The sequence below is a fragment of the Balaenoptera acutorostrata genome, chromosome 4 (genome assembly GCF_949987535.1).
Source record: "Balaenoptera acutorostrata chromosome 4, mBalAcu1.1, whole genome shotgun sequence".
NCBI classification, from domain to species: Eukaryota; Metazoa; Chordata; class Mammalia; order Artiodactyla; family Balaenopteridae; genus Balaenoptera; species Balaenoptera acutorostrata.
In genome coordinates, this window is record NC_080067.1 from 61216454 (window position 1) to 61242939 (window position 26486).

General features: G+C 35.5%; 1 protein-coding gene across 8 annotated transcripts in view; it reads right to left on the bottom strand.

Moving 5' to 3' along the window:
- TBL1XR1 (TBL1X/Y related 1) overlaps positions 1–26486 on the bottom strand; it is a 177616-nt gene that overhangs the window by 134294 nt on the left and 16836 nt on the right. Inside the window, exons 2-4 of one of the 8 annotated variants that reach the window (XM_057545054.1) lie at positions 22331–22421; positions 22183–22229; positions 21915–22039 (exon numbers count right to left, since the gene is read on the bottom strand). The exons of 6 other annotated variants lie outside the window; for them this stretch is intronic. In XM_057545054.1, coding sequence (XP_057401037.1) covers positions 21915–21990 — 76 coding nt within the window. In that variant the 5' untranslated portion in view covers positions 21991–22039; positions 22183–22229; positions 22331–22421. Of the gene's footprint in view, positions 1–21914; positions 22111–22182; positions 22230–22330; positions 22422–26486 lie in introns of those variants that run through there. One more of the 8 variants, XM_028164341.2, reaches the window with a different exon arrangement.

Genomic DNA, 26486 nt, shown 5'->3' on the forward strand with positions numbered 1-26486 from the left:
CTCCAGGTATTGAACATACAGCTGAAAAGGGTAGTCTCAGCTGACTACCAACTGACAAAAGCCCACACTTATGCCAGGACAGGTGGAGTAGTGGGGTAGTATCATATCAGGAAAAGTCAGAGAGAGACCCCTGGAGCTCTCCCACCAATCAAAAACTGTGTTCCTGGGGGAATTATCCAAGAATCAAATGCAACAAGGGTTGGAATCCCTAGCAGATATTCACTTAGTACAACTGTTTGGCTAATGCAGAACACACAATGTTCTTAGAGAAGAACAGTATTTTAAACTTAATGACTACAAGCAAAGTTGATAATCCAAATTTGATCTCTTTAGTGCAGTACCTGGTATAAAGCTACAGTTCTGGCAAATGGTGTCTCTGTCTCTACAATTTGCTTTCACTTCGCTTGGACAGCAGTACATATTCACTATATTGCCTCAGGTTAAGTCAAATTTCTACTTTCATATGACCTTAGTTATCTAATAACACCATTCAGCATCACACTGGTCCACTGCACTGATAAACTGAAGCCAACAGGACCTTGTGAGGAAGAAATAGCAATACTCTATATGCCTTAAAAAGACAGATATGCCAGATGGCAGAAAATAAGTCCCAAGAAAATACGGTGTCCTGCCACCACTATGAAGTTCTAGGAGCCAGGGGAGAGTGGCAACTCTGGGTATTCCCTCAAAATAAAAAGCAAAAAGCAAAAATAAAAAGCAAAAAGCAAATAAAAAGCAACTCTGGGTATTCCCTCAAAATAAAAAGCAAGCCTTGTACCTCCTATAACAAAGAAAGAAGCAGAAAGCTTGCTGGGCCCGCTTTGGATATTGAAAACAACATATACCAATTTGTGTGTGCTGCTCTATTTACTGAATGACCTGAAATCCAGCAGTTTTAAGTTTATCCCAGAGGAAGAGAAAATGTCCTAGCCAATCCAGGTTGCAGTTCAAGTAGCTCTGTCACTTGACCATAATGACCCTCTGACTGCAATGGTGTTCCAAGGGTCAACGTATCAATGCCATAAGGAACTATTGGCAAATCCCTCTAGGAAAATCTCAGCAAAGACCCCTAAGAGTTCTTAAGGCAAAGTCATACTTTCTTTATCAAACTAAGACTCTTTTGAAAATAATTCTTGTACCTTTTGTACTGGTAGAGAATGAACACATGGCCACAGGTAACTATAAAACCTGAGTTGCCCGTCGGGAACTGTCATCATCTGATCTACCAAGTCAAAGCTGATGTGACAGAAACACTCCATCGTCGAGCGGTTATGATACATGCAGAGCAGGATTCAGGCTGGTTGTGAAGCACGAGCAGATAGCTCACACTTTCGGTGTGCCCATTCCTGATGCACTGCAACTTCCTCCTCACACAAGGCCTGTCACGACATGGAGGATCCTCTAAGACTAGCTAGCTGAGAAAGAAAATATATGACCCTGGCTTACATGACTCTGCACGACATGCTGGTATCACCCAGAAACTGATTCTTTCTATCCTACTGCTCCATCTGGAGTAACTGTTAAGGAAAGTTAGAAAGAGAAATCCTCCCACTGGGCAGTACATCTCATGATCCACACTGTCAATAAAGGGAAACAGAGTGAGGTTCATATCCATTCTTAAAAGGGGAGCAATCATGTTGCTAGTAGTGGATTGCATTCACTACTATCACTACCAAGCTCAGGTCCTCAAAAGACACAGGTATGGACAATGACTTAAGGAAGAGATACATAGATGGACCTCTTAGAATTAACAAAGTGTGAAAATATTTCTGTCCCATGCAAAGGCTCACCAGAAGTCCCAGCTGTGGCGGAGACTTCCATAAACATGTGGAATCATGAGGCAAGATAATCCATTCCTTGGAAGTCAGTCAACAACTTTCACCAGCAACTTCAATGCCTAATCAATAGCCTCACAAAAAACAGCCACCGTCAGAAAAGAGGCTCAAGAAATTGTACCAACTTGCACTTCACAAAAAGGTTGACTTAGCTACCCTGCCAATGTACCATCTTTCACTAGGTTATGATGTAGTAACAAACAATCCTAAAACCCTTAACAGTTTACAACAGTGGTTCTTAAATATTTGGGGCTGATAACCTCTTTATACTCTTAAAAATCGAGGCTATCTGTCATACAGAGTGAAATAAGTCAGAAAGAGAAAAGCAAGTATCGTATAATAATGTATATATGTGGAATGTAGAAAAATGGTATAGATGATCTTATATGCAAAGCAGAAATGGAGACACAGACGTAGAGAACAAATGTATGGATACCAAGGGGGAAAGGGGTAGGGTGGGAGGAATTGGGAGACTGGGATTGACACATATACATTATTGATACTAGGTATAAAATAGACAACTGATGGGAACATACTGTATAGCACACGGACTGTATGTGTATGCCTGATTCATTTTGTTGTACGGTGGAGACTAACAACATTGTAAAGCAACCATACTCCAATAAAAATTAATTTTAAAAAAACCGAGGCTCTCGAACTTCTGTTTACATGAGCTTTAACAATATTTACTACAGTAGAAATTAAACAATCTTTAAAATGTGTATTTATTAATTAATTTAAAAATAATAAACCAGCTACACGTTAACACAAATAAAATTTTTATTTTAAAATAAACTACTTTATTTTATACTAAAATAAACTACTACATTTTCAAAAAAAATGAAACAAAGTTTTAATAAGTGTATTTTTAAAAATCTCTTTAAGGTCTGCCTTAACAGAAGACATTAGATTACCATATCTGCCTCTGCATCCAGTCAGCTGCAATATGTTGTTTTGGTTGAAATACATGAAAAAAAATACAAACTCACAGATGTGTAGTTGGAAAAGGGAGGAATATTTGATGGCTTTTTTAAATATCTATGAATATTATTCTTTGATTCTATATCAAAACTCACCAAGTAATAGTGTCTTAAAGGTTCACTGAAGAAACTAACACAACATTATAAATCAACGATATGTCAATTAAAAAAAATGTTTTTAAAAGGTTCATTGAAATATAGAATCTTATCAATTAACTTTTGTACTGTTGCATTAAAATCCATCAGTCTGGCAACATGAACCAATCTTTTGTCCATGTATAATTTTGCAACATCACTCATCAGTCAATCATAAATACTGGTCCACTGAGTTTGGTATAGCTCCCAAATGTTGGCATTTCATTATACAACATCGAATTTTTTTTAAAAAAATTGCATTCACTACTATCACTACCAAGCTCAGCAGAAAAAGCCTAAGTACTGGGAAGCTGTCAAGCACACACTGCCTGATAATTTTCTAAAATTTTAATTTACACTTGAAACCTCAGATTTTATCACTGGCAACAAATACTGCCAGTTGCTTTCCTTGAAGTAAAGGCTCACTTCAACTGACAAAATGTCTGTCAAATGCTCATGTCAAAATAACCCTAGTGAATCACCGTTTCAAGTGAAAATTATATTCCATAAAGAGGCTAGTTCAGCTCATAACTCAAATAATCACACAAGTGCTTTTCCGTGTGACAACCACATTTCAGCATGCAGAAGTGCTTCATCAACACTTCCTGCTTCATGTAAAAAGACCTGTAAAAAGATGCATACTCAAGATCAAGATTTTTTAAAATTAGTAAGTTTCACTGCTTCATCAAGTACATTCTCAGGTATAATATTTTTTGTTTAGTATAAATATATGGTGACAAAGAGCACAGTTTGAAGCAACTGCACTGATTTTTCCTAAGGCACCAGCAGTTTTCCCCACCATAGCTTATGAACCATAGTGCAACTGTCAACACAATGAAAAAGGAACTCAGTATTATTATTAAAATAGTTTTAACCCTTAAAGGGTCTTGGGCTCAACAGACAGCACTTTGAGCACTACTGTTTTACTAGAACAAAAATATATTTCTCATTTTTGTTATGTTGACTTTGGGTTGGTTACAGGTATCTTCTTCATTCTGGAATCCTGGCAAAAGAAAAAGCCTTTATCTGGCGCCTGTTTTTCTTGTGGCAGAGGAAAATGAGCAAAATAAATTCATGCAATGGCTTCCAAAGCTTCTTCTTAGACATGACCTATATCACTTCTCATCTTCCACTGACTTTGGTCAAGTCCCATGGCCAAGCTTGATGTCAATGGAAAGAAGGAAGTACTCCTCCCATAGGTAGGGACCCTGCAGAGAGAAGCCCAGTAAAGAAGGCAAGCAAATTGTTTAGAATAATACAATCTACCGTGAGCAGCAACTGAGTCCCTCTCACCTCCACACCAAACAGTACCATATTTCACTGTGGACAAAGAGCCACCTGGTAGCAAGCTGATAACACTCAGGATCTTTCCATCATGAAAGAACTTATCTCTGTGAAATAGACACTTGGCTTTTGTAAACAACCTTATGCTGACTAGCCTGGAAACAAGTCCATTATTTATAACCTTCTTATTTTGAAGGGAGAATCCGTTTTAGGTTCTAGAAAACCAATTCACATACCAACTTAGAACACAAATCTTTCATAAATCATAGTTTTTAGGTGAGAGCTTATTATAGTTGTTTGATGTCTAAGTACAAAAAGGAGGTATATATACTAATAGGGACAGTTACGTATCTACTACTGTGGGCATCCATCAAATTCATCACTACTAAAAATTTCAACAGACTTTAATTTGTGGGTATTTCTACAGATTTTATGATCTACTGCTTAATATATTAATGTAATTTCTAATTTGCTCATATAATCTCTAATGTAGAAAATAGAAGTTAAAATTTCCAGCCTCCTTTACAGCTAAGGACATAGCACATTATTCTGTATTACATAAACCTCCAAGAGACTTTGATTTGGAAGTAAGCAACGAGTAGAACTTCCATTTTTGCTCAAGCCCAAGGCAACAGATACATTTGACTTTTGATGGTGGTGGCAGCCATTTCCCAGTGGTTACAATATAGAGTTCCTGTCACTGAAAAAGCACCATAGCCAACAGTAGTACCATCTGCAATCAAGTTAAGTACCTTGCATTTAGTGGTCAGCAACAGTAGCTTTCTCAAACCTAGTTCTGCAGTATGGTTTTGGGAAATGTTCCCAGAGGCTTGGACTAAAGTCCATATCTCTAGCACTCCCCAATATTCTTTAATAATTCCTTATTCTGTGAGCTACCCAATATTCTTTAATAATTCCCTGTTCTGCTTACAATAGCCAGGGTGAGTTGTGTTTATTATAAAGAACTATGATTTACAATACTTGTATTATTCCTATTTTACACATAAGAAAAATGAAAGATTAGATTGTTAGGTAATCTGCTGATACCTGGTTTCTCAGATTTGAAAGCTCAGACTTTGCTCTTTTTATATTATACAAATTCTACAATTAATTACTTAAATAGTACAGGACAGTGACTGAAACAAACTTATCATCACTCTTCTAAAGCAGGAGTTGGCAAGCTACGGCTAATGGGCCAAATCCAACCTGCTTTTTGTACAATCCACAAGCTAAGAATAGTTTTTACATTTTTAAATGGGGGTGGGGGAGAATATTAAAAATTACATGAACTTCAAATTTCAGTGTCTATCATTAATAAAATTTTATTGGAACACAGGCCATGCCCATTCATTTACATATTGTCTATGGCTGCCTTCCCACTACAACAAGCAGACGTGAGTAGCTACCTAAAATATTTACTCCCTGGCTCTTTACAGAAACAGTATGCCGACCTCTGCTCTAAAATTCTTCTAAAATAACTGAGGAAATGCCAATGTAAACTAATGTTAAAGTAGATATATGTGTATTTCTATCATCCTTGATTACCTACTTTGAGAATATAAGACATGGAACACTACAAAATTTAACTCATAGTTAAAGCTGAACCACGAAGTCCAATTTTTTTTCTGTCACTTACCTGCTTCTACAGCAAGGGCAAACACATCAAATTAAAAGATAGTGTCAAAAAACGTTATTTCCAGGACAATACCAAGTCACCAAGAGCCAAATGTACCTGACTATTCATTTTCTGTAGAAACTGAGAAAGCCAGCAGTAAGGGAGATTTTTTAAAAAAAATAACTGGCATTAAGGTTTTTATGGAGGGGAGGGGGGAGAACAGGATTCAAGATTACAGAAAAGGAGCAAATAAGTGTAGTGTCCAAAGGGTTGACACTTTGCAGGGAATAAAAAGTCCTCAATTCCTTAAAACTAAGCAAAATGAACCCAAACAGGACTCCATGACTGGAACATGCAGCTGCTAAGAAATGCTCATAACAGGGTGCCTTTTGTGTATGCCAAAATCCAGAGCCCAAAAGTCACCAGATCAGTACCCATCCCTGATTCTTTTTTCCTCTTTCAGCATCTACGAACTGAGTTACCTAGCAAAAAAAAAAATCATTTGTCCCTTTGAAGTACTCAGATTCAAACACTTTTCCTGTCATGTAGTTTAATAACGTTTTAGGAAAAAAAAAATATTTCCCATCTGTTGGTAGTATTTCTAGCTCTATCTAACTATCTCCAGGCCCCAAAATGATGTTACTGTGTGGAATAAGTCATGTATAAGCCTTTACTCATATGCCATTCGGAAGGCAACTAACAGAAATCAGTTATCTAAGGATTCTGTGACATAATCCAAATAGGCTCAGAATAAAGTAGAGGGAATTACTTCTAAATAAGGAGAAACAGTCACAAAGTTTTATACTTTACCTTCATTTAAAAATTAGGACACAAATTGGAACAACTTTTGAGAATCTATGAGATTTGACCTCACCATATAAAATAAAATACAAATCTACCATTGATAAAAGGTTTGGAACGTGAGTTGGTTGTTCAGAACTATTCTCTCCAGTGAATAAGGTTATATATAATGTATTATACTTGTCTCTAAGATAGCTCAGGAAAATAATCGCCCCCCCCAAAAAAAGGATCACAGAATCAGATATAATGCTGACTAAAGATGTTGTTCAACTCCTTTATTTTACAGATATCGCAGCTCTGGTGAAGAGAAAGTTGGGTCACTTGCCCAGTGTCACCGTGGTGCATATAAAATCAAAATTGGTAAAGAGAGCCAGATCTATGACTCATGAAAGCCATATGTTTTCAGATTTCACCATCTCTACACATCAAGTATTTTTTTAATGTATATACATCCCAATGTGGCGTAACTTTATCAGTATGTATCAGAAGCAATATTTAAAAAACATTTGCATTAGATTGTATTAGTTGGTGTTGTTTCACATAGTAAAGTAGTAAATAGGTTGAGTGAGAAACCAGCTGCACTCCAGAACACCTGTGGTATACTCCCTGCCTCACCTATGGTGAAATCTCAGAATAATTTTTCACCACCCAAGAGTAAAGGGAGTTTTCCCACTATATGTAGTCCTAGATACTCTTTCATCCTAAATACCACTACATACAATTTGTTCCAAGTTGATTCAAATGGATAACTGTGAGGGAATTTCAGAAATAAATTAAATACAATTATAGCAAATTAAAAATTTTGTTAGATTACTCAAATTGGCCTGGCTGCATTGCAAAACTTCTTCCAAAGATACTCCCAGCAGTCAGACTTTTAAATTGCTATACTCACTCTAGATCAGGCATCTTACTCTGGATTATGCATCTTACTTTTCACTCCCAGACCACTATCCTTCTCTCTCGGGTTTCTCCAGAGCCACAGGATTGACTAATTTGAGCCCCACTCTACTCCATATTTACTCCCCTCACCTACTCAGGCAAAGCTGGCCCCAAGTTCTACATATTTCTACTTTTTTTCTATGTAAATCTCTCTAGTCCCCATTCATAGAACCTCCTCAGAGCTTGATATCCCATTTACTTTGCTCCCTAAATGAACTAATACTGCTTCCATTCCCCCTGCTCTTTTTCCGTTTTCCACACAGCTCTCCTCAAAGTCTATTTAGCTCTTGCTCTTCACAATTCCTGCTCTCACCTTCCTATTCAGCTGATGCTACCCTGCTTGAAGACTGGTTTACAACCAATACATGTAACACTACTACCTGCTATGGACCCAGAGAAGGTAAACTGATCTGCCCAGTACCTCATATCTGAATAATGGCAAGGTCAAGATTTAATACAATAGAGAAATTCTTCACCAACCAAGCATACACCTTACCCAGAATTTTATCAAACACTGTTTCAAAAATAACTCAGGGGACTTCCCTGACAGTGCAGTGGTTAAGACTCGCACTTCCAATGCAGGGGACATGGGTTCCATCCCTGTCGGAGAACTAAGATCCTACATGATGCGTGGTGTGGCCACAAAAAAAAAAAAAACAAAACAAAACAGAGGGCCATAGAAGAATGAAGAGAACAATGTAAAAAAAAATTTTTTTAATTTAACACTAATGCATAATACAAATAAGAACAGAAAAATAAATGGAAGTAGTAATGAAGCTATTGCACAAAAACACTTGTTAAATTCTTAAGCTTTCCCAAAGACGATATACAAATGACCAATAAGCACATGAAAAGATGCTCAACATCATTAGGTATTAGGCAATTCCAAGTCAAAACCACAGTGAGATACCACCACATGCCCATTAGGATAGCTATTACCAAATAAACAGAAAACAAATCTGTGCATCAAAGCACACAATCAACAGTTAAAAGGTAACCTAGAGAAAAAAATAATAATAAAATAGAGAAATTGTTCCTCAAAAAAAAAAAAAAAAGGCAACCTAGGGAACAGAAGAAAACATCTGCAAGTTATATATCTGTTAAGAGATTAATATCTATACTATATAAAAACTCCTACAGTTCAACAGTAAAAAAAAAAAACAAACAAAAAAACTGATTTTAAAATAAGCAAAGGATTTGAATAGACATTACTCCAAACAAGATGTACAAAAGACCAAAGCATATGAAAAGATGTTCAACGTCATTGATCACTAGGGAACTGCAAATCAAAACAATGATATCATCTCACATCCATTAGTATGGTTATTATTAAAAAAAACCCACCCACAGAAAACATGTGTTGGCAAGGAGATGGAAAAATTGGAACCTTTGTGCACTGTTGGACAGTATGTAAAATGGTGCAGCTTCTATGGAAAACAGTATGGCAGTTCCTCAAAAAATTAAAATTGAATTACTATATGACCCTGCACTTCCACTTCTGGGTATATACCCAAAAAACCTGAAAGCAGGGTCTGGAAGAGATAGCTGCACATTCATGTTCCTAACAGCATAATTCACAATAGCCAAAAGGTGGAAGCAACCCAAGTGTCCATCGATGGATGAATGGATAAACAAACTGTGGTCTATACATACAATGGAGTAACAGTCAACCTTAGAAAGGAAGGAAATTCTGATACATACTATTAAACACATTAACCTTGAGGAACATTATGCTAAATGAAAGAAGCCAGTCTCAAAAAGACAAATACCATACGATGCCATTTATGAGGTATCTAGAGTAGTCAAGTTCATAAAAACAACAAGTGGATGCGAGGGACTGGAGGAGGAGGGGGATTAGTGAGTTGTTCAATGGGTACAGACTTTAAGTTTCACAGGATGAAAAGAGTTCTGGAGACTGCACAACCACATGAATGTACTTACCATGACCGAAAAGTATATATAAGATGGTTAAGACAGTAAATTTTTTGTTGTGCCTGGCCACAATTAAAAATAATGTTAAAAGTTAAAAAAGACAGGGCTTCCCTGGTGGCGCAGTGGTTGAGAGTCTGCCTGCCAATGCAGGGGACACATTGACACAGAGTTCAAGCCCTGGTCTGGGAAGATCCCACATGCCGCAGAGCAACTAGGCCAGTGAGCAACAATTACTGAGCCTGCACGTCTGGAGCCTGTGCTCCTCAACAAGAGAGGCCGCGATAGTGAGAGGCCTGCGCACCGCAATGAAGAGTGGCCCCCACTTGCCGCAACTAGAGAAAGCCCTCACACAGAAACGAAGACCCAACACAGACAAAAATAAATAAATAAATAAATAAAAATTTTTTTTTTAAAAAGTTAAAAAAGACAGAAAATAACAAGTGTTGGAAAGGATCTGGATGAATCAGAACACTTGTACGTTGAGAATGTAAAATGGTACAGCCACTGAGGAAACAATACAGAGTTCCTCAAAATATTAAACATAGAATTACCACTTGATCCAGCAATTCTGGGTATCTACTCAAAAGGAATTGAAATCAGTGACTCAAGATATTTGTATACCAATGTTCACAGAATTGTATACAATATTCACAATAACCAACAGAAGAAAGCAACCCAAGTGTTCATCAACAAATGAGTGGATAAACAAATTACGGTATATACATACACAACAGAATATTATTCAGCCATAAAAAGAAATAAAATTCTTTTTTACTGATAGTCAAAGGTACAAGCTTCCAGTTAAAAGATAAATTAAGTTCTGGGGATATAACATAGAACATGATGACTACAGTCAACAACACTATATTGCATATTTAAAAGCTGCTAAGAGGGTAAATCTTAAAAAGTTCTCATCACAAGGAAAAGAAAAGTAACATTGTGTGAGAAGACAAATGTTAACTAAACTTACTGTAGTAATCATTTCACAATAGATACATATACCAAATCATTATGTTACATACCTTAAATTTATACAATGTTCTCTGTCAATTATATTTCAATAAAACTGCGGGAGTTGTTTTTTTTTAAAGAAGTGAAATTCTGATATATGCTGTAACACTTAACATTATACTAAGTGAAATAAGCCAGACACAAAGGAAGAAATATTTTGTGATCGAATTTACATGAGATACCTAGAATAGGCAAATTCTTAGAGACAGAGAGTAGAATAAAGGTTACCAGGTGCTGGGAGAAGAGGGGAATGAGGAGGTATTGTTTAATGGGTACAGAGTTTCTGTTTGGGATAATGAAAAAGCTCTAGAAATGGATAATGATTATGATTCACAACACTGTGAATGTACTTCATGCCACTGAATTCAACACTTAAGATTGGTTAAAATGGTAAATTTTATATTCAGTGCATTTTACCACAGAAAACCCAGGTTTCTAGTAGCAAATGAAAAAGAATAAAAAGAACTTAAAACTGCTAAAAAATTCACAACTGTAATTTAAATTTTAAAAAAAGACTGTATATCAGTCCCTGTTACTGACACCACAAAGATATTTCTATCCTAAGTCCTCATGAAAAGGACATTGGTATATAGTGAAGAGCGTCTTCAATAATAAAACATTCTAGAGTAACAGGCCCTTAATATACATGAACAGTGTATCTCAAGACCTTCATAGAATTTGTGAATATAGCCACAGGCCTACAGTTCCCAAACAGGCCACTGAGGCACCCTAGAGTGCCAGAATGAATTCACAGGGGCAATATAAAAGTTTTTAAATTTGAGGAGAAAACAGTAACACCCAGCATCTATCAGAAGCCACAACTATCCAGTAAGATTTAAATTGAGTTTTTAAAAGAATTTAGGGGTTTTTTTTTCATTAAAAAAAAGAAAAGCTATAGTAATCTGTGTGACAATGGCAAGCAGTCAAAAAAGGTATAACTGAAGTTGCAGAAGTAAGGTGGGAAAGAAAAAAATCTTAAGTTTTTTTGAATTCTATTAAAGTATAAATCTAGAAATCTAAGAAGCTCATCAGAATCCAAGCAAAATTTAAAAACTACACAATAATAAACAGAAAATTAAACCTATTATAATCAAACTGCTAAAAAATCAGTGCTAAAAAGAAAAATCATAAAAGCAGCCAGAAAAAAATAACAAATTAAATACATAGGAACAAAGAACTGTAGACTGCCCATCAGAAATCAGAAATAATGCAAGGAAGAAGATAATGGATGGACTTTTTTTTAGGTACTCAGCTACAACAGTGACAACACATAATTCTATATCCAGTGAAAATGCCCTTCAAAAATGAAGGATAAATAAAGACTTTATTAGACAGACGAAAGTTAACAGAATTCCTCACCAGCAGTCCTGACTGATAGAAACATTCGAGAAAGCTCTTAAGCAGAAAGAAAACAACACAGATAAAAACTGTGATCCACTCAAAAGAATGAAGAGTGACAGAACTGGTAAACATGCATGTTAATATAAAAAAGCTTCATTTTTTAAATTCCTCTAAAAGGTAATTAACTGTTTAAAGCAAAAATAATATATCCTCAAGTTTATAACACCTACAGGAAGAAAATATAGAGCAAAAATAGTACAAAAAAGGGAGAGAAACAGACTATCATAAGTAACATTATATGTAAAGTGCTACAATTTTACTTGAACATAGTCTGTGAAAGTATGCAAAAAGTAAACTGTAGGTAACAACTAAAAAAAAAAGTAAACAAAGATGTAGCTAAAAGCCAACATGGAAATAAAACGGAATGCTAAAAATGACTAAATCAACACGGCAGCAAATTTTAAAAAAGAAGCAACGTATACCAAGGTAGTATACTTAAACTCAACCACATTAATAATTACATTAAATGTAAATGATCTAAATCCAATTCAAAAACAAATTGTCAGCCCAAATATTTTTTTTGAAGACCCAACTATACGCTGTTTAAAAGAAACCCACTTTATAAAAATATAGACAGATCAAAAGTAAAAGAATGGAAAATACACCATGCAAAAATTAACCACAAGGAAACTGTGGTGGTTACATTAAAATCAAACATCGTACTTTCATGACAAGGACTAAGACAAACATTTCATAATGAGAAAATGGTTAACCCATCAAAAAAGACATAAAAAACTTAAATGTATACACCTAGCAACATAAATATAAATATTTATAAATATATATATTTGTATATACATATATATGCAAACTGATAGAACTTAAAGGAGAAATAGGTCACATTTAGAGTTGGAGGTTAACACTCCTCTCTGCAAATGTTTTATTTTTAAACATAAAAATCATAAGAATATAGAATATCTGAACACCTTCACCAACCTAACTCAAACTGACATTTATAGGAAACACCCCCTGACAAAAATAGAACACATTAAGTGCAAATAGAACATCACCAAGGTAGTCCACATGCAGAGTTATAAAACAGATATAAATCTAAAATATTTAAATCACAGTTTTTCTGATCACAAAATAGATGCATGTACAAAGTTCTCAAATATTTGAAAACAGAACACACACCTTACAAAGGGTCAAAAAAGAAATCACAAGGAAAATTAGAAGTTATTTTGAATTAAATGAAAATGAAAGGAGCTTATAATTTGTGGGATGCAGCTAAAACAAGACTTAAAGGGAAATTTGTAGCTCTAAATCGCTCTGTATTACTGGATACAAAAGAACTGAGCTTAGATGTCACTTACATAAGCTTAAGAAGCTAGAAAAAGAGCAAGTTAAATTTAGTAAATGGGAAAAAAAAGAAAGTCAAAATCAATGCAATAGGAAATAGACACACAATAGAGAAAAAGCAGTGAAAACGAAAGTTTATTTTTGAATAAATCAATGAAACTTATAGCCCTCTCTGACCTCATCAAGAAAGACATATTGCTAGTTATGAGAAGTAAAAAGGGTAATATAACCACAGATTCCACACTCATTAAGATAATAAAAATATTAAGATAATAAATTCTGCAATTAGAAGAAAAAAATTATTTTGAAAAACACTAATTACCAAAACTGGAGAAGAGATAGAAAATTTACACTGCCCCATGTCTATAAAAGAAATTTGATATGTTATTTTAAACCCTTCCCACAAAGAAAACAAGGCCCAGATGACTTTTCTGGTGAACTGTATCAAACATTTAGAGAAAATACCAAACCTACACAAACTCTTTGAAAAAAAAAGAGAAGGCAAACATTTCTCAACTTATTTTCTGGAATTAGCTTTACACCAATACCAGAACCAGACAAAGAGAGTAGCAAAGAAACAAAAACTGTAGGTCAATGTCCCTTGTGAACATAGATGAAAACATTCTTAACAAAATATCAAGAAATCAAATCAACAATATAAAAAAAGGATAGTACATCATGACTCTGGATTCAAGCAAGGATATCTTAACATTTGTAAGTGTTAAATAATAAAGGAGAAAACACATATGAGCATCTCAGTAGATGCAGCAAAAACCTCTGACAAAATTCAACACCCATTCACAACAAATATTCTCGGCAAACTATGAATAGGAGAAAACATCCTCAAAATGATAAAGAGTATCTATGAAAGCCTGTAGCTAACATCATACCCAATGATGAAAGACAGAATGGTTTGATGTTAAAATTAGGAACAAGGCAAGAAATGTCCTGTTATCACCAACTGTAACACTGTATGTACTGGAGGCCCTAGCCAGTTGAAATAAAGTAAGAAATGAAAGGCATACAAATCAGAAAGAATGAATTATCTTTATTCACAGACAGTTATGATCAGGTACATAGAAAATCACAAGAAATCAACCCTCCCAAAAGGTGGTTTTTGACAAAGGATAGTCTTTTTCAACAAATGGTACTGAAAACACTGGGTATTCACATGGTGGGGGTGGAAAAAAAATGAGCTTACCTCATACCATACACAAAAATTAAATCAAAGTGATCTAATGTTTGATCACAGACCTACATGTAAAAGCTAAAAACTCTAAAACTTCTAAAAGATATCATAGGATAAATTTTCTTAGGACACAAAAAGCACAAATCATAAAACAAAAAAATTATAATCTAAACAACCAAAATTTAAAACTTTTGACTCTTAAAAAAAAGAACATGAAAGGAATGAAAAAGCAAGCCATATACTGGAAAAAGTATTCTATGTAATTCTGACAAAGGACTTATATCCAGAACATATAAAAAAACTTCAATACAGCCCAAATAAATAATGAGCAAAATATTTAAACAGTTCATAAAAGATATATGAATGTCATCAATGAAATGAAAACTAAAACACAAGGAGATACTACAAAACATCCACTAGAATGGCTAAGATTAAAAAGGCTAAAACTTCCAAGGTGAAGAAACTACTGGCAGGAATGTGAACTGGAACGACTACTTTAGATAACAATTTGGCAGTTCTTTATAAAATGAAACATACACTTACCACTTGACCTAGCAATCCCACTCCTAGGTGGAAAGAAGTGAAAACTTTATGTCCAAAGACCTGTCCACAAATATTCATTCACAGTAGCTTTACTTTTAATAGTTCAAAACTGGAAACAATATAAACGTTCATCAACAGGTGAATGGATAAAAAATTGTGGTTCATCCATAGAATGGAATGGTACTAAGAAATAAAAAGGAACTAATTACTGATAGAGACAACTAGCACTATGAATCTTTCTTTTCTTTCCTGGTCACGCCGCACGGCATGCGGGATCTTAGTTCCCTGACCAGGGATGGAACCCGTGCCCCCTGCAGTGGAAGCAGATTCTTAACCACTGGACCGCCAGGGAAGTCCCAACATGATGAATCTTAAAACAGGAGAAGGAAAAAAAAAAAAAAAAAAGCAGGCACAGAAGAAAAGTGTATGTACCACTTTCTATTGCTGCTGTAAAAAATTACCCCAAATTTAGTAGCTTAAAACAACACAAAAGTATTACCTTACAGTTCTGTAGGTTAGAAATCTGACACAGGTCTCACTGGGCTCAAATTAAGATGTAAGAGTAGGGCCACATTCCTCTATGGAGGCTTATAGGGGGAGACTTATTTCTTTGACCTTTCCAGCTTCTAGAGGCAGCCCACATTCCTTGGTTCAAGGGCCCCCTTTCTCAATCTTCAAAGCCTACTTTGCTAAATTGTATCTCTGTGACCATTCTTCAGCAGTCATCTCTCAGACTAGTTTTTAAGGACTCAAGTAATTAGATTATACTCACCTATATAATCCAGGATAATCTCCGCTTCTCAAGGCCCTTAATTACATCTGCAAAATCCCTTTTGCTATGTAAAGTAAAAAATACATAGGTTCTGTGGATTAAAGTATGGACATCTTTCATTATGCCTACCAGGAAACAGAATGGAATTCCATTTATATAAAATTTTAAAAGAAGCAAAAGTAATCTGTAGTGTCAGAAAGCAGATCAGGGTGAAGAGTAGGACTGACTGCAGTTGGGAACAGGGAACTTTCTCTGTAATGAACATGAGCCTTGGCCTGAATTGTGGTGGTTATACAGGTGTACTTATTTGTCAAAATTCAGTGAACTATATAAATACTTCAAATGGATACCTTTTATTATATCTAAAGTATGCGTCAACAGTTTATTGTAAAAGTCATAAATACTATCTTTACTCGGTATTTTGTTCTAGTTGGCTCATAACCTCAATACTCCAACCTATCTTTCTCATATACTTTAAGTTCCCACTATGGCAGTTTTCAGTAAAACGATTTATATGGCTAGGGAGTAAATAATATTTACCATTGGAGAACTATAAACACTTTTTATAACATTATTTCTAAAGAAAAACCTGTTGCAAATTCCAGTTCAAGTATAGGAATTTAGAACAAGTTACAACCCTGGCAGTGGTACATTCCTAAATTCCATATTGTATATTAAGAAATGAAAATCCTGCATGTTGCTGTGGTGTTGCTTCTAGAAGACAGTTCAGAAGCAGTAACTAAGAGAAGCTAAGAACCCAACAGACCTGGGTGTGGCTGTGACTGGAAAGTCATCTGTGGCACCACTGGACAACCATTAAGGTTATATAAACCCAGAAAATTAACCTCACTTCCCTGCAGTAATACTAAACAAATATTCTTCTACACACATACAGTAAGTCAAGAAACAGGAACGTTCATCCTACAGACCACATTTAAACTACCGAGGCCACTAAGAGGACATCTCTCCTCACCTGCAAAACTAAAGGTACAAAAAAATTTTTTTAATTATTAGCATTCAAAAAGCCTCAATGTATAGAGGGGTGGATAGAGCAGGTGGGAGGGAGACGCTAGACAGAGGGGATATGGGTATATATATGTGTATGAATAGCTAATTCACTTTGTTATAAAGCAGAAACTAACACACCATTGTAAAGCAATTATACTCCAATAAAGATGTTAAAAATAAATTAATTTAATTAAATATTCATAAAAAAAGAACAAGTGTACAAGGGAAAAAGGAAAAAACACTTGGAAGTGAATCCACTTAGGGGAAGGCAAAATTTCATGCAAAAAGTAAAAAGGTGTTATTGGCCCTGTATGGTGACAAATGAAACAAAATATTGTGGAAAAAAACATTTATCCAATAATTACTAAAATTTAGGTTATAATTGCAAGGATGTAATTATGTTTTAGAGCAAACAAATATAAATCTTGTGTACTTTTCCTATGTATGTTGTAGTTACATGAAAAGTTTGCTTAAAAACATTAAATCTAATGTTGACTTTTTGGAAGTATAATGTTTCCAATAAAACTGTCTGATAGCACACACACAAAAAAAAAAGTTGAAAAAAAAGAAAAAGCCTCAATGTAGAGATATCTTGTTAGAATTTTAGACTTCCAGTTCTAAAATGTAAAAAGAACAGGAAGAATTCTTTTTAAATTCCTGTAGTGACAAGGGTATTTTTTACTTATGTGGCACCAGATGAATTTTCTCAATGGGAAAAAAGAAGAAATCCATTTCCATCATGGATTTAAAATGTTGGGCCTGATTCCTGCTGCTGAGGAACTGCATGAACAAGCTTCTTGAAATTATATCAATTCTCTAATGCTAAAAAGATCCCTTCAAAAATGGTGAGTAAATTACCACTTACAGCACAATTTAAAGCATCCCTTTTGAAAACAAAAACCCTATACTTGAAAAATAGAGCACATTTGACACTGTTATGAGAATTGCATGAGTTATTAAAAAGAAAAACTATGTAAAAGTCAATGTATATAATTTACACAAACATAAACAAGTCTAATCAAAATTACTTGAAAACACGAAGACAAAAAATTCTCATCACATTTTTAGTAGCATGAGTTTATATCCAGTCTCTCTTCTTTCTTAATATAAGCATTTATAATACCCCTTCCAAGCACTAAAGGTGTGTCAGCACTTAACACTCTAGTGGGAAACAGATGGAAGGGGTAAAGTCACCCAAATAAATGTATAATTACAATCAGGAGTAAATACTAAGAGAAGTATTTCTATGACACCAAGAACGCCCTCTCTAAGCAAATAACATTACTGCAGCCACCTGGTACATGGGGCTTGGTGAAGACTGATGATGACCATTCATGTTTTTAAGACAAGCTATGCTAGCCCCAAACCCAGGTGGCTCTGCTGCTCAGTTTCAAAGACACTAGTTATACTTCTTCACAAGGACTCAATATTTTATTTCAGTAAAATTTCACATGTTTTAATTTTAACATGCTAAATTTACCATGTTTAAATTTTTCAACTGAGTCACTTTGCTGTACAGCAGAAATTAACACAATATTGTAAATCAACTATACTTCAATTTAAATAAATATTTTTCAGAAGCGTAATCAATGGGTCACGGTCACTGATATCACCATGTTCATGTATCTAACCTCAGAATTTATATCTAATTTAACTTAATAACATTAAGTAGTGGTTAAGAGCATGGCTACAGTCAGATTTCCATGTGATCCAAGAACATTACTTAATCTAAGAAAGAAAAAAGGATTGGGAAGGAACAAAAGTAGGAGTGCTTTTCTCTAGCTTAGCCAAATAATATAAATTAAAGAGCTACTGGAAGCTTTGTTCTGCTGATTTGTGGACCAGATAAGTAGAAGTATCTAGTTTGCAGAGAGAAAGAATCACATTATGTCCAGAATAGTTTCCACTGAGTCCTTCTCACTCTGTTCCCAATTCCACAACACATCCCCACACCAAATTTCATGAGATACTTTCCAATAAATTCTCCTTTTTCATCAAGCTCTCAATTATTGGGTTTTGTAATTTTAAACTCAGTCCTAAATCATAAAACAAACCTAGTCTATAACACTCTAGAAGCTTAAAAAATTATAAATGTATAATTAAGTATTAAACAATCAAAGCCAGTTAAACAACAATCATATACATAAATGTGCACAAACACATTGGTTTTTAAAATTCGATAAATGTTTAACACCATAATATTCCATTTCTGTTACTAAGTTATGCTCTGCTACTTTTCTGATAGTTCTGCCACCTACTATCTCAGATACCCAAGCCAGTTCTTGGCCTTTCTCACTTTTTATGTGGTTATTTTAGCTGGTCTATGTGCCCTTTAAGTTTTCTTTTTCCCAAAACCCTTATTAAAGAAAGAATTCTATAAGCAGTAGGTAAACAGATGATTTCCTGCATCTACCTCACATTTTTATGTACCTTATGAACCACTTAGGTTAATTCCATTTTCAATTAGTAAAATGCAAGTCAGAAACTCTGACCTCAGCACTAAACATGTATAATCCTACATAAAAGGTAATCATTGTAAAATGACCATCAGCACCAGACTGATTCCCCCAAGCAGCACCGGCCAAGGCTGTGAATATTCAGAAGGGAGTATATAGTTCAGCAGCATATATAGTAAGGTGTTTGGTGGGTTTTTTGGCCTTCTCTGAACTAAATTTTATATATTCACGTATATACACAAAAAATTAGTTACTGAACAGGACAAACATTCTGATTTCTTTAACTCAGGGAAATAATAATTCAAACTGATCAATCTAGAAAAAATGTATTTCTTTGATTTCACGCTGTACTCATTAAATGTAAGACATGGAGTCTAAAATAAGGATTTTCTTACAATTAGTGCTGGGCAGCTAGCATCACGTCATATCTGTCCTTGCTTGTAATTATGCAACCAGCATCAGCATTTGCAGAATGGAGGTCAGCAACTTGGGAAGCTGAAACAATAGGTGACCACTCCTCTTTTAAACCCTACATATCAGAGTTAAGGTGAAGAGGTGCAGGAGCTGGAGAATAAGAAATGTTTACAACAGTTCCTAAAGCTAAAATAAAAAATAAACTAGGCCTACCTAATTGCAAAGTCAGCTTAAGAGCAAAGCACCAATGGTTTTTAGTTCTTTTCTGGATTCTTTTAAGAAGTGCTCCTACCACCCCCCCCACCAACACTCTCCGTGGCACTGAAGACAATGGAGAAACATTAGTAAGTCAAAAAGTGACTTGGAAGTCCTACTGTAAAAGTGAAAAATTAGGGGAAATACTCTAACCAATTTATTTCATGTATATTTTCCTCTCATTTAACTGGAGGAGTAGTATATAACACAAAAAAACACTATAAGATACAGATTCTAAGAGGTAAAGAAAAAAATTTTAGTTTAACAGCATTTTTCCTATTTTATGGGGATATGAAAAATAACAAAATATCATACATCTGATGACACATTAAAATCATTAAAATATGGTAACTTCAGAAGGAAGAAAGCCTTTCAAAAGTATACCACAAAACTGAGAGGCAATTTTGAAACAATGAAAATTTTGATCAAAATAAAGTCTGCTTTATTTGAAGTCTGCCCCCTGTGATTTCTGCCAGGCAAGCAAAAGTAAAAAACACATTACAAACTAACAAAAAAAACATATTTGCAAACTCAACACAATGGCCTTATCACACTATATACAAAACTCCTGGGCTTCCCTGGTGACACAGTGGTTAAGAATCCGCCTGCCAATGCACGGGACACGGGTTCGAGCCCTGGTCCAGGAAGATCCCACATGCCGCAGAGCAGCTAAGCGGGTGCGCCACAACTACTGAGCCCGCGCGCCACAACTACTGAAGCCTGCACGCCTAGAGCCCGTGCTCCGCAACAAGAGAAGCCCGCGCACTGCAACGAAGGGTAGCCCCCGCTCACCGCAACTAGAGAAAGCCTGAGCGCAGCAAAGAAGACCCAACGCAGCCAAAAATAAATAAATAAAATAAGTAAATTTATTTAAAAAAATTAAAAACTCCTACAAGTCATTCCAAGACCCCATCACCCAGTTAAAAAACATGTGTCAACAATAAGCACATGAAAAGACACTCAACATCATTTGTCACCATGGAAATTCAGATTATAATCACAATAAGATACCACTGGAATGACTGAAACTAAAAGGACAAATATTAAGTTTTAGCAAAGAGACAGGCAAGCAGAACTCTCAGACAGACATTGCTACTGGACATGTAAATGTACAACCATTTTGAGGAGCTGTTTGACAGTATCTACTGAAGTTAAATAGACACATATCTGTAACTAACTTATAACCCACCTATTCCATGTCTAATATACCAAGAAAACCTAAGTACTTAGATCTGCCAAAATACATATATGTGAATATTCACCGCAGTTTTATTCAAATAGCCCAAAGTTGAAAAAACCAAATATCTGTCCCTCCAAAATAAAATTAATAATAGTGTTATATTCCCATACATAGCAATGAGGAAAAAACAAAAACAGTGACACAACATAGTGGTGACTCACAGATTTACTAAATGAATCTATAGTGGACACAGGTCAGTGTAGTGGTTCCCTTTGGTGGGAGAGATAACTGACTACAGGGGGAGTACAAGGGAACCTGCTGGATGGCAGGAAATGTTCTCTATCTTGATCTTAGTAGTTACATGGGTTTATAACATGTTAAAAATTAATGGGCACAACTAATTTGATGGTAAGAGAAATTAGAAAGTGACTGCCTGAGGTAGGGAGTAAGGAAAACTGAATGGAAAGGAAGCCTGAAGGAACTTTTTTCTGGGTGATGGAAATGCTCTAAATCTAGGATGGGTTGGTCATATAAAGCTGTCAGAACTCATCAAAACTGTACACTTAAGATCTGTTCATTTTACAGGAAATTATACCTCAACTGAAACAAAGCTTACTGAGTTTAAAATGTGTGTACTGTACCTTATGCAAGTTATACCACAATAAAAAAACGGTGGAAGAGTCCAAAATACAACAGTTCATCAAAAGAAATGACCCAAATACATAAAAAGATGCTCAACCTCACTCAAAATAAAAAACAAATTACAAGGACATTAAATACCATCTTTACTATCATATTAGCAAAAAGCAAAACTGTTTTATTTGGTTAACACTATGTTGACAAGAGTGTGGGCAAAGAGACTCACATTGGGAGCACCGGTGTGAACTGGGGCAGCCTCTGGAGTAAGTCTGGCAGTAGCTACAGCACTTGCAAACACGCATATCCTTTGACCCAGCAGTTCCAGTTCAAGTAATTCATCACACAGATGTCCTCACATACATAAGACAGATACAGCAAGGTTATTTACTGCAACATTGTTTGTAATAGCAGCAGACTGAAGCAACCTAAATATCCATCAACTGTGGGAACAAGTTAAATAAATTCAGGTATATTCATACAATAAAACACCTTACCACCATTAAAAAAGAGGAGGGGAGCTCTTCAGGTGTTGATCAGAGATCTAAAATACATTAGTGAAAAAAGTAAAATACAGCAAAGTGACTAGTATCTTATCATTTGTGCTTAAAACGATACTGAAGAGAGTGTAAATTATGCACTTACTGGCTTTTATATACATGATATTTCTCTGGAAGGGTACAGAGGAAACTGTAACACTGCCTGGTTCCAGGAAGGTAACTGGCGGCTTGGAGGACTGGGGAAGCACAGGAGACAGAACACTTCTGAATTGTGAACAATGTGAATAAATTACCTAGTCAAATCACTTCCAAAGCAGTTATCAGCTTCACTTCCTATACACACAGACATATACTTGTATAAACACATAAAATACATAATGGTCACAGATTCCCCCTAATAAGTCTGGTTTAAAGTTTTATTTTTAATCCTTAGAAAGTATCAAGAGTCTGAACTAAAGTTATTACAATTGAACAGAAAATAATCAGTACTACTTTGTCCAAGGAAATGCAAATTCTCAGCCCCATCCCAGACCTACTGAATCAGAAACTGCGGGTGGGGCTGAGAGACGTTGAAACATGTTTTAACAAGTTCTCCAGGTGATCCACACTGAAGTCTGAGAACTACCAACACAGTTCTTAGTTAAGACTTTCACCTCACACCTCTATCATGGCAAGACCCTCAAGAAAGCCAATACCCTCCAAGGTGCCAGCAGGATGATCTGATCACATTACCCTCCAACTCAAACTCCTTGAAAAGGTCCCTCAACTTTCCAAAGCTTGGCTTACCCACAAGACCTTCATGACCAGGATCCTGCCACCACTTGCTCCCATCTTCTCCACCACCATCACCACCCCACACAGGGATCTCTAGACCTACCTCACGCATCATCATCCCCAGTGGCCTTGGCACTGCTCTTCCTCCTCTTGGAATAGCTTCCCTTCCCCTACTTCTCCTCTCAATTCCACATTTGGCTAGTATCTACTCACTTTTCAAGACTTGCTCCACATTCCACCTGGCCCAACACTGGGTTAATCCCTCCCATGTGTTCCCAAAAGCAACCTACACTATCCTGCTCCAGTTCTTAGTATTTCCTGTTCACCTGTAGCACAGTACCTGGCACATAAGAGGCACTCAATAAAATATGTTAGAAGAAAAAAAAAGATCTGCCTTCTCGTATCTAGACTCCTTGGGATCAATGTCCATGTCTTATTTGACCCTGGATCCCCAGTAAGAATGCTGGCACATAAACACTTTTTAAAAGTTTGCTGAGTGAATAAACGTGGTTCAGAAACCATAAGAAAAATCTGTTGTAGAATCACAAGCCAATACTGACACTCTGTAAGATCCGTATAAAGACATTACTTCCAGAATTAGAATAAAATTTTGTTGTTATTCCAGTAAAAGGTAGCCAGGGTTTCTTGGAGAAATGGCTGATTCCAGGGCTAGGAAAGGGAAAATACAAGATGAACCTGGAGCATCTTGTATGTCAGGAAGCAAGCGATTAAAAAAACAAAGGATGGGTCATGCTGAAAGGGTGCAGGAGGCAGTTCCCAGTGGCCAAAACTGGAACGAGCTGAGCAACAAATTAAGGAGAAATGATATTAATTTATAACCCAAATAATGAAATAAATATCTACAGATCCACATGCACATACTCGATTGAAAAAATAAATGAGGGAAAAGGAACACATTTGTACAGAAAAATCCAATTAATACATGTAGAAGGTATGAGGGAATTAGAAAGTCACCATTAGAACACCACAGTGATCGCTGCTGCAAACAATGTCTCGATGATGAATGCTAAAATTATTGGGTAAAACTTTAAGGAAAAAAAAGGCTACACATCCTCGGAGTACCTCCCCAAAATATTTCTTAATAACTGTAGTAACTTCAACACATGTCCACAAATTCTTTGATACCTTTCCCTCTAGCAGGTGGAACTAAATGTCCTTCACACTTCAAATGAGGACTGAACTTAGTGACTTACTTCTAATGAATGGAGTATGGAAGGCAGAAAAAGAGTAATTTCATAATGAATAAAACTGCTGAAATGATAATAATGTAGTTATATTAGGTTTAATAAAACATATTTGTTAAAAATTAATTTCATTTGTTTCTTATCACTTTTTTCAACGTGGTTACTAAAAACTTTAAATTATATGTGTGGTACACAATATATGTAATCGGATAGTGCCAGTCTAAGCAATTCTAGATAAAAGGTTAACGGTCTTGACCAAGTGATCAAGGTTAACATCACCAGTAATAACTACCTTAACCAAGTGATCAAGGTTAACATCACCAATAACAATTGGTAGTATTACTGTATGTAAACACTGACATGTACCCCTGATATAAGACAGGTACATCACCTCTGTGGTATTCTTCCCTAAGTATCCATAACCTCAGCCCCGTACTCTTCTGTGCATCTAAAACTATTTCGAAACAATAAGTTTTTTAAAAAGCAACATTCATGTAATGTTAAACAGTACTTAATTCAGATTAACTTTCTAGTTATCAAACTGAGAGTCTAATGACTTTTATACTAATATAAATAAACTCTTTTAAAAGCTTTGAAAATATATGAAAATGTCACTAACCTAGTGTTCAATAAAAATTACACCCACTAGACTCCTCATGAACTAGTAGTACTATACCAATCTATTTTTTTGTGACTAATCTCAAATAAGTACCTAATTTAGTTATCCCTCAGTTAAGATATCATGATGACAAGGGCAATTTCCCCCTCCTTGCATGGTCCCCTATTTTGTCCATTAACCGTTTGGATATCAAATTAATCCCCCATCCCCACAAGCCCCTAGTCTTCACACCCCTGTTCCCCACAAAAAGAAGAGCAGTAACAAGCCAGAGAGAAGAAAACCTGGATGCTCCATTCTCTCCTGAATTTCCAATCGCCTTTTTTTCCCCAGAATTCAGAAATGCGGACGAGTTTGCAAGACTCTCAGAAATACGTGGTGTCACTCTCCCCAGTAACACTACCAGCTCAACTTTCTCCCTTCAGTCCAGAGCTAGGCCCCTTTCCCACTGAAACCATCATGTTATCCTTCATGCACTATATCCAGGGATAAAATATAATCCTGCAGTTCTGCTTAAAGTCCTTCACTAGTTTCCTGTCACAGAAGAAATGTCCAAAATCCTTACCGCAGCAAAGAAGTCATTTCATGATATGATCCCTACTTACCTATGCTGTGCATTCTCATCACTCTCCAGCGTTCAAATCACGTGCTACACATAAACCAAACTGTTTGCCAGAAAAGATCAACATGTTTGGCATCTTTATGTCCTAACATATATCTTCTCCTTTTGTTATACCACTCACATATCTATCTTCATTGTAAATTATTTTAATATGCGTAAGATTCTCAGTAGTTAATATGGGCAACATTTGAAACTTATTTTAGTATTTAAAAAATTATGAATGTGAACAGCATTTTCTCACAGTACTTAAGACATATACTTTTGGTACAACTTCTAAAGTGTGTAGTACACAGAGCAAAGTAAAACCTGAACTGCTGAAAAATTATTGGCTTTGACAGTCAGCAATCACACAATTAAGGGCATTAAAGAAAAATCATTCTCAAAAATGTGTTTGGTGCTATTTCTTTTAATTTACTCTACAGTGAAATCGGATGTAACAAATGCACCTGAACTCAAAGACTACTGGATTAAACAACAGAAGTTTCTTCTTCAGACATCTGAAAAATATTTTTATAGCTAACTTTTTAAAAATTGAGAAGGTGTCAGAGAAATGCAAGTATTTTCTTTAGGAAAACATAGTTCAGGTAATGATTAACCTGAAGAGATCAGTATTGTACATCTTCCATTTAATTTGGCTGAACACAGACCCAATATTTAAATTATATGTGCAATCACAGGGTCAAAGAGCATTAACTCCAGAAGAGACCTCAGAGACCTGGTTCAATGTTTTAAAGATGAAGCAACTGAAGTCCAGAAAGATTACTATCTTTTGGGTCACAAAAGGCTTTTCCTACATGGCTAACCATCTTCTTATTTTAGTGAACTGCTGAAATATTGCTCAAAATAATTGTTGGGAACATGTAACTTGTTAATGTTGTTACACGCTAAAATTATTTAACTACCTGATTAGGATGAACGTGGTTATCTTCCTCAGAGATTAAAATATCCCCTAAATATGTACAATTAACCTGTTGATAATTTTCTAACAGCTGCCCTCAAATATTGGCTTCTATTAGCTGTTAAATTAGCAGAAGTAATGTTAAAAACAAAGCCAACATAAACAGCATCAAGTTGTTTACTACGT